Raw genomic sequence first — 12,534 nt, forward strand, 5'->3', positions numbered from 1 at the left:
AATTAAGTCTAAGTATTTTATTTTAATTAGTTTTGGTAATGGGACAAAAGTCAGCTTATAATGTAGCACATTCCAACTTAGTTCCTCTATTTATTACTATTGGGCTGGTAGACCCTTATGAATAAGACTAGATGACCCGAAACCTATTAGGCTTAGTTACTCATAGAGATAGCATGGTGATTTTGGTGGTTCTGTATTTGTCATAACTAAGAAACTGAAGCGAAGTTAGAATTCGGAATATTTTTAAATTAGCTATTAACTATTCAAGGTGTGTCTTTTGAAGTTTCACGAAGATCAATTAAGTTTAAGTATTTTATTTTAATCAATTTTGGGATTATGTCGAAAACCTTCCTATTATCAATAGTCAACTTATTCAAACTGTTTCGTCCTGGTTGAAAAACAAGGGTACCTAAGCTTTGCGTGATGACAAGTTAATATATGATGTGTTACTAAATTTCAGGCTCGACTGGCATCTTTTGAGTACAGCAACGCCATCTATTAATGCGTGGCTTAAATCCGGCAATCGTTTTCAAGAAGTTCTGGTGACATTAATCAAAACGTCACATCGTAGAACATGCGCCGTTTTAGGCTGTTTAATGGCAGACGCTTTAGATCGCCAAGATATTCATATGCCAGTTAAAGTAATAACCACTTAACTTCTAATAATTAAATCTGTCAGGTGATACGATTAACAATTTTGCGCGCGATTTTTCAATAATTAGAGCAAGTTTTTACACGCTAAACTTACACCATTGGCGAAAACACTGCAAGAAGATCCTTCTTGCCAACTGTTAATGGTTTTGAAACGTTACTTGAATACGACGAGCTCCGATACGATAGAAAAGAATATTCAACCGGAGTTGGTCCCGCCCATTCAGAGCCTCAAAAGGGGAATTGTGGCGCTTGGACGACAATGGAAGAATATACTTTACATGCCTTTACTTATGGAGCAGAATTATCGGTTAAGGCGAAATGTACCACCGTACAGCGTTTCCTTCATTGCGCCAGATAGCGATCAGGTAATTAGGAAATAGGCCTAGTACTTTTTCATTATGAATGGGCTCCTTTTGTTCTGGCGTTTTGGAATGGATGCTTAAATTTCATTTTCCTTGTTGGGTTTTTCCATAAGTTCATAAGATATGTTCTATAAGTTAGCGAGAGCTTGTCATGAAGTGACGTAGGTGAAACGTCATAGATTGTTGTAAAGCGACGCCTGGTGAGGCGCTGTCAAAGGCTTAGTAATGCGGACTAAATAGTAAGATGGACTGCAAAATTAACTGATTTCAAAACTGTAGCTTGTCATGAAGTGAATGAGGTTGGTCCTAGATTCCTGGTGAGGCGCTGTCAAAGGCTTAGTACAGACTAAGTAGGAGTTAGATGGAAGTCCTGCAAAATTAACACCGAGTGTAAGACTTCATTTCTCGCTTGTCGTTCTCGAACTAGCTCGAGCTGTAAGTCTCTAGCATTATGAAGTCATACTTATAAATGGAACATATCTTATAAACTTATGGTTTTCATATGCATTTTTTTTTCGCTGTTTTCATGAAGTTTCATTGGTAGTTTACTTTTTTTTTGGAAAAGGGAAAATCATCAACTGATGAGGATAAAGTGTCCCTGGATGAATGTGAAGTGACTGATGAAACGACTAATTTACTAATGGCGGAAGGTGGTTCCATTTTCATTCACCCTACCACTGGGGAATTGTATTCCAACGGGGTCATGAATGGCGCTGGTGGACACGATAACGCCGCTGCTCTAGGAGCGACCAAGAGTTCATCAACGCCCGATGTGGCTAGCACAGTCCATGCGCGCAAGGATCACCAGAAAGTAATCATCTCATAATATTCACACACGCTTTTGAAATTTTAAAGTATTAATTCATTTTCATCATCAAACTGTACAATTCAAATAATTAATCATAATTTAGCCAATTAGCGCTTCTTCCAACGCGGAGTCGACATGCGCATGTCCCAATATTGAATTAGCGTGTTAATATCCGCCTGTTTCTGTTTGGTTTTCAATCGTCGCATCCTCTTTTTTTTCAATAGAACGAAGATAGCATAAGCGGTTTAAAAGGACACACGATGCCATCAAGAACCAAGAAAAGGTTACCTAGTTATCCACCGAGATCGTCTAGGGCAAGTGTGGCTTTCCCATTGCTGGGTGGACCTCTTGATTCGCCAGCCAGGTGAGTCAATTATATTCTTGTTTATTCAGTGTGGAATGAAATGACCCAATAACCTTTTTAATGGCTTCAAATTCGTAATAACAAAAATTGCCAAAAATATTTCGGTAGTTATGTAATTTCATGATTCTTCCCGTGCTCATGGCACCATTTTTGTTTGCTCTCCTATACTCATTAAAATTCAGATGGGTAACTATGGCAACGTGCTAGGGTGAATTCTATAACTGTTTGGTATTTACTAAATCCTCAGCAATAAAGGCACAAACCTTGATTGTCTTGACATGGCTGGGACAAAAACGCACAAGCGCATGCATGTGCCTTGGCAATAGTTAAGCAGCGCTAATAGAGTAATGATGAGTAGGGAACTATTTATCGCGTATGTGCATGATTCGGTTTAGTAACCTTGTGAACTACAAATGTAAAATGATGTTGGGAAGAATCATGTTACAATTACCCTGTTTTGTGGAGTGAATATGGCTTCAATGTAATTTTATCAAACTATTACAATATTATGTTAAAATTCTATCCTGCACTTGTCCGTTTGTTAACTAAGGTATACGAACGCAATCTCGAAAGTGAGTGGACTGGTTTTACCAAGTCGTTCGTCCCATGCCGGATTCGGTTATGGAAATAAAGTAAAGAAGAACCACGAGAGTCAAGCCAGCCTTCAGAAATCCACAACTTGGAGCTTGTCAAGTATCGAAGCCAACAATCTGCCTACTTCAATCATGGAAACTCCCCGTAGGACAACGGCGGTCGAAGATTACAAGCATAACGAAGATTTGTATAATTGGATGGCCAGGCAGAGAGACGACTTGGAAAGCAACAAGGATGCCGAATATGACGTTGAAGTAAGTGCAATTAAACCATCATAGACACCATAAGTTTAATTGTCCCTGTAAACGGTTTTTCAGGCTCTACATCGACAACTTGAGCAGGAACCTTTGGCCAAGATGTTTAACACTAGCCGAGTATCTCCCGAGCAAGACGAAGAGGACGACAAAGCGTCGGAACCTCTTTTTTACGGTCCAGTACCATCGGGATTACAATTAGCGGATGCTCACGAGATATTTGCTCCACTTTTTTCTCACTTGGGCATTGAAGACGCGTCCCTAACTGACAGCTATCATTTCAACGTCAGCAAGAAATTCGGCAACAAAATATCCGTTTGCTGTTTCGTCGAGATCTTGAAAGTTGACATTGTTGAATCGGAATACATGCAAGCTTCATCCGGAAGGAGAAAGAAGAAAAGGTAATGATTGAATTAAATCATTAGCCAAGGCCCGAGTGCGTAACGAAAATTGATTTATTTTTCTTAATGGCAGACAAGCAAATGGCGATACGACCCACTCTGCCAAATTCATGTTTATTAATACTAATATGGATACTCCGGCATTTGTATGCAATAAGTTCACTTTAGATCTCAGCTTAACTCAAAAACTTGATATTGAAGCTACAAAGAGAGAACCGTCGCTTATTCATCTTCAGGTAAATTGCAATTATTATTTGTTTTTGTTCTATACCAATGTAGGAAACGTATAATGTTGTTCTGAAAGGGTTATAATGTTGTTCTGAAATGGTTATAGTGTTGTTCTGAAATGGTTATAGTGTTGTTCTGAAATGGTTATAGTGTTGTTCTGAAAGGGTTATAGTGTTGTTCTGAAAGGGTTATAGTGTTGTTCTGAAAGGGTTATAATGTTGTTCTGAAAGGGTTATAATGTTGTTCTGAAAGGGTGATAATGTTGTTCTATAAGGGTGATAATGTTGTTCTGAAAGGGTGATAATGTTGTTCTATAAGGGTGATGATATTGTTCTGAAAGGGTGATAATGTTGTTCTGAAAGGGTGATAATGTTGTTCTGAAAGGGTGATAATGTTGTTCCGAAAGGGTGATAATGTTGTTCCGAAAGGGTGATAATGTTGTTCCGAAAGGGTGATAATGTTGTTCCGAAAGGGTGATAATGTTGTTCCGAAAGGGTGATAATGTTGTTCTATGAGGGTGATAATATTGTTCTATGAGGGTGATAATATTGTTCTATGAGGGTGATAGTGTTGTTCTGAAAGGGTGATAATGTTGTTCTGAAAGGGTTATAATGTTGTTCTGAAAGGGTGATAGTATTGTTCTGAAAGGGTTATAATGTTGTTCTGAAAGGGTGATAGTATTGTTCTGAAAGGGTTATAGTATTGTTCTGAAAGGGTTATAGTATTGTTCTGAAAGGGTTATAGTATTGTTCTGAAAGGGTTATGGTATTGTTCTGAAAGGGTTATGGTATTGTTCTGAAAGGGTTATGGTATTGTTCTGAAAGGGTTATGGTATTGTTCTGAAAGGGTTATGGTATTGTTCTGAAAGGGTTATGGTATTGTTCTGAAAGGGTGATAATGTTGTTCTAAAAGGGTGATAATGTTGTTCTAAAAGGGTGATAATGTTGTTCTAAAAGGGTGATAATGTTGTTCTAAAAGGGTGATAAAATTAATGTTCTTAAAGGGTGATAATTCCGGTGTAAATCACCATGTACCACACCATCACCGGCACCATTTCACAGCTCGGACGGCAACATCAGCGGCTACTCATTCGTACATGTGGCCCGGTAGTTGTTCCACGCCCATGTTAACCACTGTTATAAATTTCACCTTGAACGCCACGTACATTGCTCAGCAAGTAAACATGCCCGTTCTCAGACTCCTACACCAGTTTGCTTCAATGTATCAGAACGTAGTTGAAACCAAGCTGGAATTAAAATCCAAGAGAGCCAGATCCTTCAAGGTATGTACAGAAGAATAGTAGTGGTTATTTTGAACTACAACTAATTTGGTTATGAGGGTTTGAAATACTTCAATGGTAAAATTGGTGTCTTGAAAATTGGCCAGGGTGGTAGGGGTGCCACATATCCAAACATTGCTTAAATCTTTGACTAATTACCAAGGTTACATATTTTTCTATTAAATGACCATCACAGGATAATGTAAAGGATCACTTAAAGAAGAGTCCATCAGCGGGAACGGAAAGTCAAGCTGAAAGCTCGAGACCCCATTCCCCACAAATCCCAGTATCATCTGCTACTGGGAAATCGATTCCCACTGGACGTCTCTCGATGAAATCAATTTCGGGTGGAGTTGCTAGTCTTACGGCGGGAATCACGAGAACTCACAGTTTATCCCAAAAACTGAGAACAACGTGTAACCTCAAAGGTAAGCCTTTATATTATTGGAAATCCCGTTTTAGTGATTTTGATTATGCTACGAAATGATCGATGGTTTTGAAATTATTGTGTGGAGCAAGTTTTTTTCGAAACATCAGTCAATATTTGATGTTTCTTCTGCGCATGATAAAAATTCCAACTTCCCTGATCAAGCAAAAAGCGGGTCACGAGGTTCCCCTACAAGTAGACTTTCCCTTCGAACTCCAGTTGGCTAGTGGGCGGCATTTATAAGTGCACTTATAAATCCCGCCCACAAAACTGGAAATGGAGTTTGTAAGGAAAGTCAACTTGTAGGGGAACCACGTGAACCGCACTTTGCTTTAAGGGTCCGGCAAGTAAGTGTTAAACTGCAAAATTGGCAAAAGGAGTCGGTAATGTCCTAAGCCCTTGGTTTTTCGCTCATCAGCATGCGGGTTTCAGAATTGTTCTGCATTTCATTGCCTGTCCATTAAATTTTCATTGCGATGAAAACGCTATTGATATTGAGTGATATGTATTATTAACGCCATTTAGCGACCATAACTTGAAAACGGTGGTTATTAGGGATAATTGTCATAGAATATTTTTGACTCAAATTCACTCATAGAACGCCCTACTACCTTTTATATTGAGGTGGAACAAGGGTTACAAGCTCAAAGACCGCCTTGAATTTGCTGCAAGACACGATAATTAATTCTAACAATTAAGTCATCTTCAATGCGATTTTGCATCCTGTTACACGTCGCATGTTTTTTGAGACGTTAATTGTATCTTGAACGACATTTTTTTGGTCCAAGTTTTGAGCGTCCGTCAGTGACTGGTCAAGGGCCCCGCTTTAAAGAAATTGATTTTACTTGCTCTATTACATTCGCAATTTAGGCTATACAAATTTACAAGAAGCGTTATCATCGAGAACCGAACGACCTTACAGCCCCTTAAGCTTGGCTATTAGTGAAGCTGTGGCCATTGACATTCCAGATTCCCAAGGACAATCTGGCCTCTCTGGCCTCCCAGAAGCTTCCGAAGTCTCCATCGACGAAGTGGATGGCACCACCGACGACGATATACGGAAAACCGAAGAAGCATATGCGCAGAAAGATTTTCACCCGCATTGCTGGAAAACCATGTACCATTTACTCAAGTTGTACGAATTTCGACCTGAAACCAAAACAGTCATAAACAGGTAAATACCATCGTCACTATCACAGCCTGTGTTATGTCAGAAGTTACTTCTTGTCCTCCACAAAGCGGGGTAATTGTAACATGATTCTTCCCAACATTTTGAGCAAGGTTACTAAACCGAATCACATACGCGATCTAAATAGTTCCCTACTCATCATTACTATATCTATTGGCGCTGCTTAACTATTTGCCAAGGCGCATGCGCTTGTAGAATTTTGTCCCGCGTCAAGACAATCAAGGTTTGTGGGTTGATTGCTGAGGATATAGTACAACCAAACAGTTATAGAATTCACCCTAGCACGGGCGATGCCCATCTGAATTAAGTTTGATGAGCGGGAGAGCAAATAAAATGGTGCCATGATCCCGGAAAGAATCATGTTACATAAACAGTTATAGAATTCACCCTAGCACGGTGCGATAGTTACCCATTTGAAGTTTGATAAGCGGGAGAGCAAACAAAAATGGTGCCATGATCCCGGGAAGAATCATGTTACATAAACAGTTATAAAATTCACCCTAGCACGGTGCGATGCCCATCTTAATTAAGTTTGATGAGCGGGAGAGCAAACGAAAATGGTGCCATGATCCCGGGAAGAATCATGTTACATAAACAGTTATAGAATTCACCCTAGCACGGTGCGATGCTCGTCTGAGGTTTGATGAGCGGGAGAGCAAACAAAAATGGTGCCATGATCCCGGGAAGAATCATGTTACATAACAAAAGCATTAATGTTACCCTTCTTCTATTATCCCTTTCTGATTTCATTTGTTTTTTTGTTTGAAACATTCTATAAAGGATTGAAATCAAACCTTTGGATGTATCTGAAAACTACAAAGGTAATGGAAAATACGAGCAACTGAAGGATCCTGGCAGCGATACGGTGGACGGATTTGGTCTAACCAAGCCTCACGATTCTTCTAAATCCTTTCATAAGCCGCCTTTAATTAGCCTATCTAAGGGTCAAATTCGAGAAATAAGCAAAAGTAAATTCATTCGAAGTATTTTGGAAGGTTTCCTCGCGCTTAGCTAACATTTGATGACGTGTACTTAGGTGTCTATGTTCAAGAGAGGGTACCTTTAATCGCCTTTGGCGTTATCAAGGCACGGCGCGTGAAACTTCTGGCTACGTTAAGTGGTCTAAAATTGGAAACTGAACTGAATGGATTAAATTCCAGTCTAACAGTCAAGGAACGAACAAGAGGGGTCAACAGAAGATGGAGTGAATCTTCCTTGACTGGTCAGCTTGGTCAGAGTGTGGTTTCTGTTCTGGAAGGAGTTCCGCCAACTCAAGGGTACGTTCTTTTGGAAGAGCTTTACACCTGTTACATTGAAGCAATGTCGGGGTCACGTGGTTCAAGGAAAATCAACTTGTAGGGGAATCACGTGACCGCGCTTGGCTTTAAACTATTCATATTTTTTATAATTATTCGTTATGTTGAAATATATTTCTGACAGAGTGGTAGTAAAAATGTCAGTGGGAAAATCCCAAACGCTGTACTCCAGCTTAAGCAAAAGTGGCAAAGTTCATAATTCGGGGTTGTTAACCATTGGTCCAATTGAAATCGACATTCCCCAACATCCTGTGGCGCTACACGGTATGATGACTAGAAGCAGTCGTCAACTGTCAACAACGCTTCAGGAACTACGATCATCTAGACAGTCATCTAGATCGAGGTAAATTATAATTAACCTTTATTTGAACATTATTTGCAATTCTTTTGTAACCCATAGTCGACAAATGGAAGATCTTTCAAATTTTCCATACTACGAGCATTTACTGTCACCTCAAAGTCACCATTTTGTGGGTAGTCATCGTACGGGTATTTTAGGCTCGGGGGCTAGAGCCCGACAAGCTCAACTGATAACGCCAATAGTTATCCAGTTCAGCATTATTGTAGATAGTTTAACCATTGGTGCGGCACTACTACCATCATTAAAAGCTCAATACAAAGTAAGACACTTTTTTATTATTATTATGGATTGCCGTAACTTTTATGTTCCTCTAAGAAACGTTAGTTTAAAAGCATAAGTTTATAAGACATGTTCCATAAGTATAAGACATGTTTCATGAGTATAAGACATGTTCCATGAGTATAAGACATGTTCCATGAGTATAAGACATGTTCCATGAGTATAAGACATGTTCCATGAGTATAAGACATGTTCCATGAGTATAAGACATGTTCCATGAGTATAAGACATGTTCCATAAGCATAAGACATGTTCCATAAGTATAAGACATGTTCCATAAGTATAAGACATGTTCCATAAGTATAAGACATGTTCCATAAGTATAAGACATGTTCCATAAGTATAAGACATGTTCCATAAGTATAAGACATGTTCCATAAGTATAAGACATGTTCCATAAGTATAAGACATGTTCCATAAGTATAAGACATGTTCCATAAGTATAAGACATGTTCCATAAGTATAAGACATGTTCCATAAGTATAAGACATGTTCCATAAGTATAAGAAATGTTCCATAAGTATAAGACATGTTCCATAAGTATAAGACATGTTCCATAAGTATAAGACATGTTCCATAAGTATAAGACATGTTCCATTATTATAAGACATGTTCCATTATTATAAGACATGTTCCATTATTATAAGACATGTTCCACGAGTATAAGACATGTTTCACGAGTATAAGACATGTTCCACGAGTATAAGACATGTTCCATGAGTATGAGACTTCCTATACTTCGTAATGTTAGAAACCTACAGCTTGAGCTAGTTCTAGCAGAACGACTAGCGAGAATGAACTTAGGGCTACAGGTATTTTAAAGAAATCAATCTTTTACTTTTAGATGGGACAAGTAACGAGCATGGGAATTACCGGAAGCAAAGCTAAGTTCACTGTGGACCTTCCTAAACATACACTTAGTTTTAACACAAACGTAATTAAATTAATTAATTAAAATTAAATATCAGTTCGTCATAATTTGATACGCAATGGTCCTTTATTTAGATCCCAACAGATGCTAATCTTCCATCATCAGCTAGCGTTGATTTACCGCCAGTTCATATTTCGGCGGAATATATTCAGGATAATCCTGGTACATCGGGACCAAATCATAATTCCCAGCAACCTAGTGGTATCATGGGCGGAGTTAACGGTCCATTTGGGAAAGTGGACTCCTTCACAGATGGCGTTGTGTTGCGTCAAGGAAATTACTTAAGCGCTTTGGCGGAGATTGGTTCCTTCGAACACTGTCTTACGACGGATCTGTTAAACCATCTCGTTTTAGTGCAGAAAGTTTTCATGAAGGTATGTTAAAAATAAATTTAATAGTTAGCGTTTGAACCCTTATGGTGTTGGTAGTTTTAAATTTGAAATAAGCTTAGTAAGTTTTGTTATTTGAAAATTGAGCTGAATACGTTTTGTTGATTGATAATCAACATTGTGTTTCATACTTTTCAACGTTGTGCTTCATACCTTTTTCAACTTTGTGTTTCATATCTTTTTCATCGTTGTGTTTCGTATCTTTTTCATCGTTGTGTTTCGTATCTTTTTCAACTTTGTGTTTTGTACCTTTTTCATCGTTGTGTTTCGTACCTTTTTCATCGTTGTGTTTCGTATCTTTTTCATCGTTTTGTTTCGTATCTTTTTCATCGTTGTGTTTCGTATCTTTTTCATCGTTGTGTTTCGTATCTTTTTCATCGTTGTGTTTCGTATCTTTTTCATCGTTGTGTTTCGTATCTTTTTCATCGTTGTGTTTCGTATCTTTTTCATCGTTGTGTTTCGTATCTTTTTCATCGTTGTGTTTCGTATCTTTTTCATCGTTGTGTTTCGTATCTTTTTCAACTTTGTGTTTTGTGCCTTTTTCATCGTTGTGTTTCGTACCTTTTTCATCGTTGTGTTTCGTACCTTTTTCATCGTTGTGTTTCGTACCTTTTTCATCGTTGTGTTTCGTATCTTTTTCATCGTTGTGTTTCGTAACTTTTTCATCGTTGTGTTTTGTATCTTTTTCATCGTTGTGTTTCGTAACTTTTTCAACGTTGTGTTTCGTATCTTTTTCAACGTTGTGTTTCGTATCTTTTTCAACGTTGTGTTTCGTACCTTTTTCAACGTTGTGTTTCGTACCTTTTTCAACGTTGTGTTTCGTACCTTTTTCAACGTTGTGTCTCGTATCTTTTTCATCGTTGTGTTTCTTATGTTTTTCATCGTTGTGTTTCGTATCTTTTTCATCGTTGTGTTTCGTATCTTTTTCAACGTTGTGTTTCGTATCTTTTTCAACGTTGTGTTTCGTATCTTTTTCAACGTTGTGTTTCGTATCTGTTTCATCGTTGTGTAGTGTAAATCTATGAAACGTTTTACTGTGTAGTGTAAATCTATGAAACGTTTTACTGTGTAGTGTAAATCTATGAAACGTTTTACTGTATAGGAAGTAAATGAAGTTTTACAAAAAATGTCTGGAGGCGATAAAATCGCGCCACTTTGGAATGATGAAAAATCTCAACCACCCTCAACTACCACTATTGAGAACCAACGATTACTTTTCTCCGTTCAACTCAGACTCAAGGTATAAATACGACATTTTTAAACGCCCCCAATATCATTTTATAAAGGATACCTGCTAATGGTAAGTGCTTGTTTGCTTAGGGCATTCAAATAACAGCTACAACTCCAACAAGTAGCGCCGTGAGACTCGAGACGGGTGTCGTTGAACTACAGGTATCCAACAGAGTACAAAATATGTCCGTCGGTGTCGGAACAGGTAGCAACTATATTAAACTATTTGGAAAAGCTCAAGTTGACATTAATTTGTCTTTGGGACAACTACTTAAGGTTCGTGCTACAATTTCAGTTCATGATTCAATCTGAAACATTAATTTTCGTTTTTATACTTAGAATGCTTTATTCGAAGAAGCCGAACCAGAATTTCAACAATTCGCCTATTTTAAAACAAGGATATGTATGAGAAATGCATTACAGGTACATAAAATCATTACTAGGCCTATAAGTTAATTATAATTGTATAATTTGTAATTATTTTTATGGAACAGGATGAAATGATATCTAGCCAATCGGAAGACAAGGAAGCGGTTCTGATAACGCTAATTCGTCCCTTGATTTATTTACAGCCTGTAGCGTTAGATAAAGGTATGTTTTATAGAAGAACTACCATTTTGGGACTGGTTTTTGATACTATTTCATTTAAAGCTGTGCTTGTATGGCTAAACTACAAGAACGCCTACGAATTTTGGAATGAACAAAGATCCGCTGTCAATAAAGAAGTAAGTTTTTCGTTTAACAATATTCATTATCGTGTTTTTGTCGGGTTGACGTGTTTTAATATGAAATGAAACGTCATAGATTCTAGTAACACGTGGTTGAATAGTAATTGCTTAGGCAAAATATAAATACATACACTTGACCAAGGACCTTAATGGTTTTGAACAGTTTCTTATATTTTTCTGTTAAAAAAACTAAAATTTTTGATGATGAGTAGTTGTTACTATCCAGATAGGGTGGGATCCAAGATGGCGGCCATGACAATACCAAGTCAAATTTCAACACTAGGTCGAGTTATAGATTATAATCTAGGAACTGAATTTGTATCCTAGCTCTCGATTTTGGGATGAAGTTAAAACTTGAGTCGGCAACATGTTAGATGCCACTCTTTTGTATGATTTTCACAACTGAAATTATATCTCAAGACCTAATGTTAAATAGTTTATTTAAACCACGCCTCTAACTCTCATTAACTCTTATATTTCCAAAAGTGTCATGACACTTACGGAACGTTTCTTCCAAATAAATTTATTTCACTTTGATAATTAGTTAGTTAATTACAGTGATATAATTGTTTCTAGGAATTACTGATGACTCAGCAACTTCTCGAGAAAGTACCTCAAATTTCCCAACTTGGCGCCCAATCACTGGGAACGTTGTTTTTACAACTAACAGTCAAGGATATGGGAATCTGTTTACCATTAAGTCATCCATCTGGCGTAAGAATTTTATCTAATCGATTATT

At 37.8% G+C, this 12,534-nt stretch overlaps 1 protein-coding gene across 1 annotated transcript in view; it reads left to right on the top strand.

The window, feature by feature from the left end:
• Positions 1-12,534, top strand: part of tweek (transmembrane protein KIAA1109 homolog tweek) — a 51,409-nt gene that overhangs the window by 22,062 nt on the left and 16,813 nt on the right. The window contains exons 33-54 of the mRNA XM_089836304.1: positions 461-641; positions 723-1,019; positions 1,582-1,827; positions 2,049-2,188; positions 2,739-3,036; positions 3,100-3,437; positions 3,511-3,673; positions 4,669-4,947; positions 5,141-5,372; positions 6,242-6,545; positions 7,341-7,528; positions 7,597-7,837; positions 8,001-8,219; positions 8,277-8,496; positions 9,361-9,450; positions 9,522-9,821; positions 10,939-11,076; positions 11,157-11,342; positions 11,406-11,489; positions 11,561-11,657; positions 11,718-11,791; positions 12,371-12,508. Of these exons, the coding sequence (XP_089692430.1) occupies positions 461-641; positions 723-1,019; positions 1,582-1,827; positions 2,049-2,188; positions 2,739-3,036; positions 3,100-3,437; positions 3,511-3,673; positions 4,669-4,947; positions 5,141-5,372; positions 6,242-6,545; positions 7,341-7,528; positions 7,597-7,837; positions 8,001-8,219; positions 8,277-8,496; positions 9,361-9,450; positions 9,522-9,821; positions 10,939-11,076; positions 11,157-11,342; positions 11,406-11,489; positions 11,561-11,657; positions 11,718-11,791; positions 12,371-12,508 (4,453 nt within the window). The remainder of the gene's footprint in view (positions 1-460; positions 642-722; positions 1,020-1,581; positions 1,828-2,048; positions 2,189-2,738; positions 3,037-3,099; positions 3,438-3,510; positions 3,674-4,668; positions 4,948-5,140; positions 5,373-6,241; positions 6,546-7,340; positions 7,529-7,596; positions 7,838-8,000; positions 8,220-8,276; positions 8,497-9,360; positions 9,451-9,521; positions 9,822-10,938; positions 11,077-11,156; positions 11,343-11,405; positions 11,490-11,560; positions 11,658-11,717; positions 11,792-12,370; positions 12,509-12,534) is intronic.

The sequence above is a fragment of the Phalangium opilio genome, unplaced genomic scaffold, assembly GCF_054372755.1.
Source record: "Phalangium opilio isolate 3A_F unplaced genomic scaffold, DU_Popi_V2 ptg000042l_1, whole genome shotgun sequence".
Lineage (NCBI taxonomy): Eukaryota > Metazoa > Arthropoda > Arachnida > Opiliones > Phalangiidae > Phalangium > Phalangium opilio.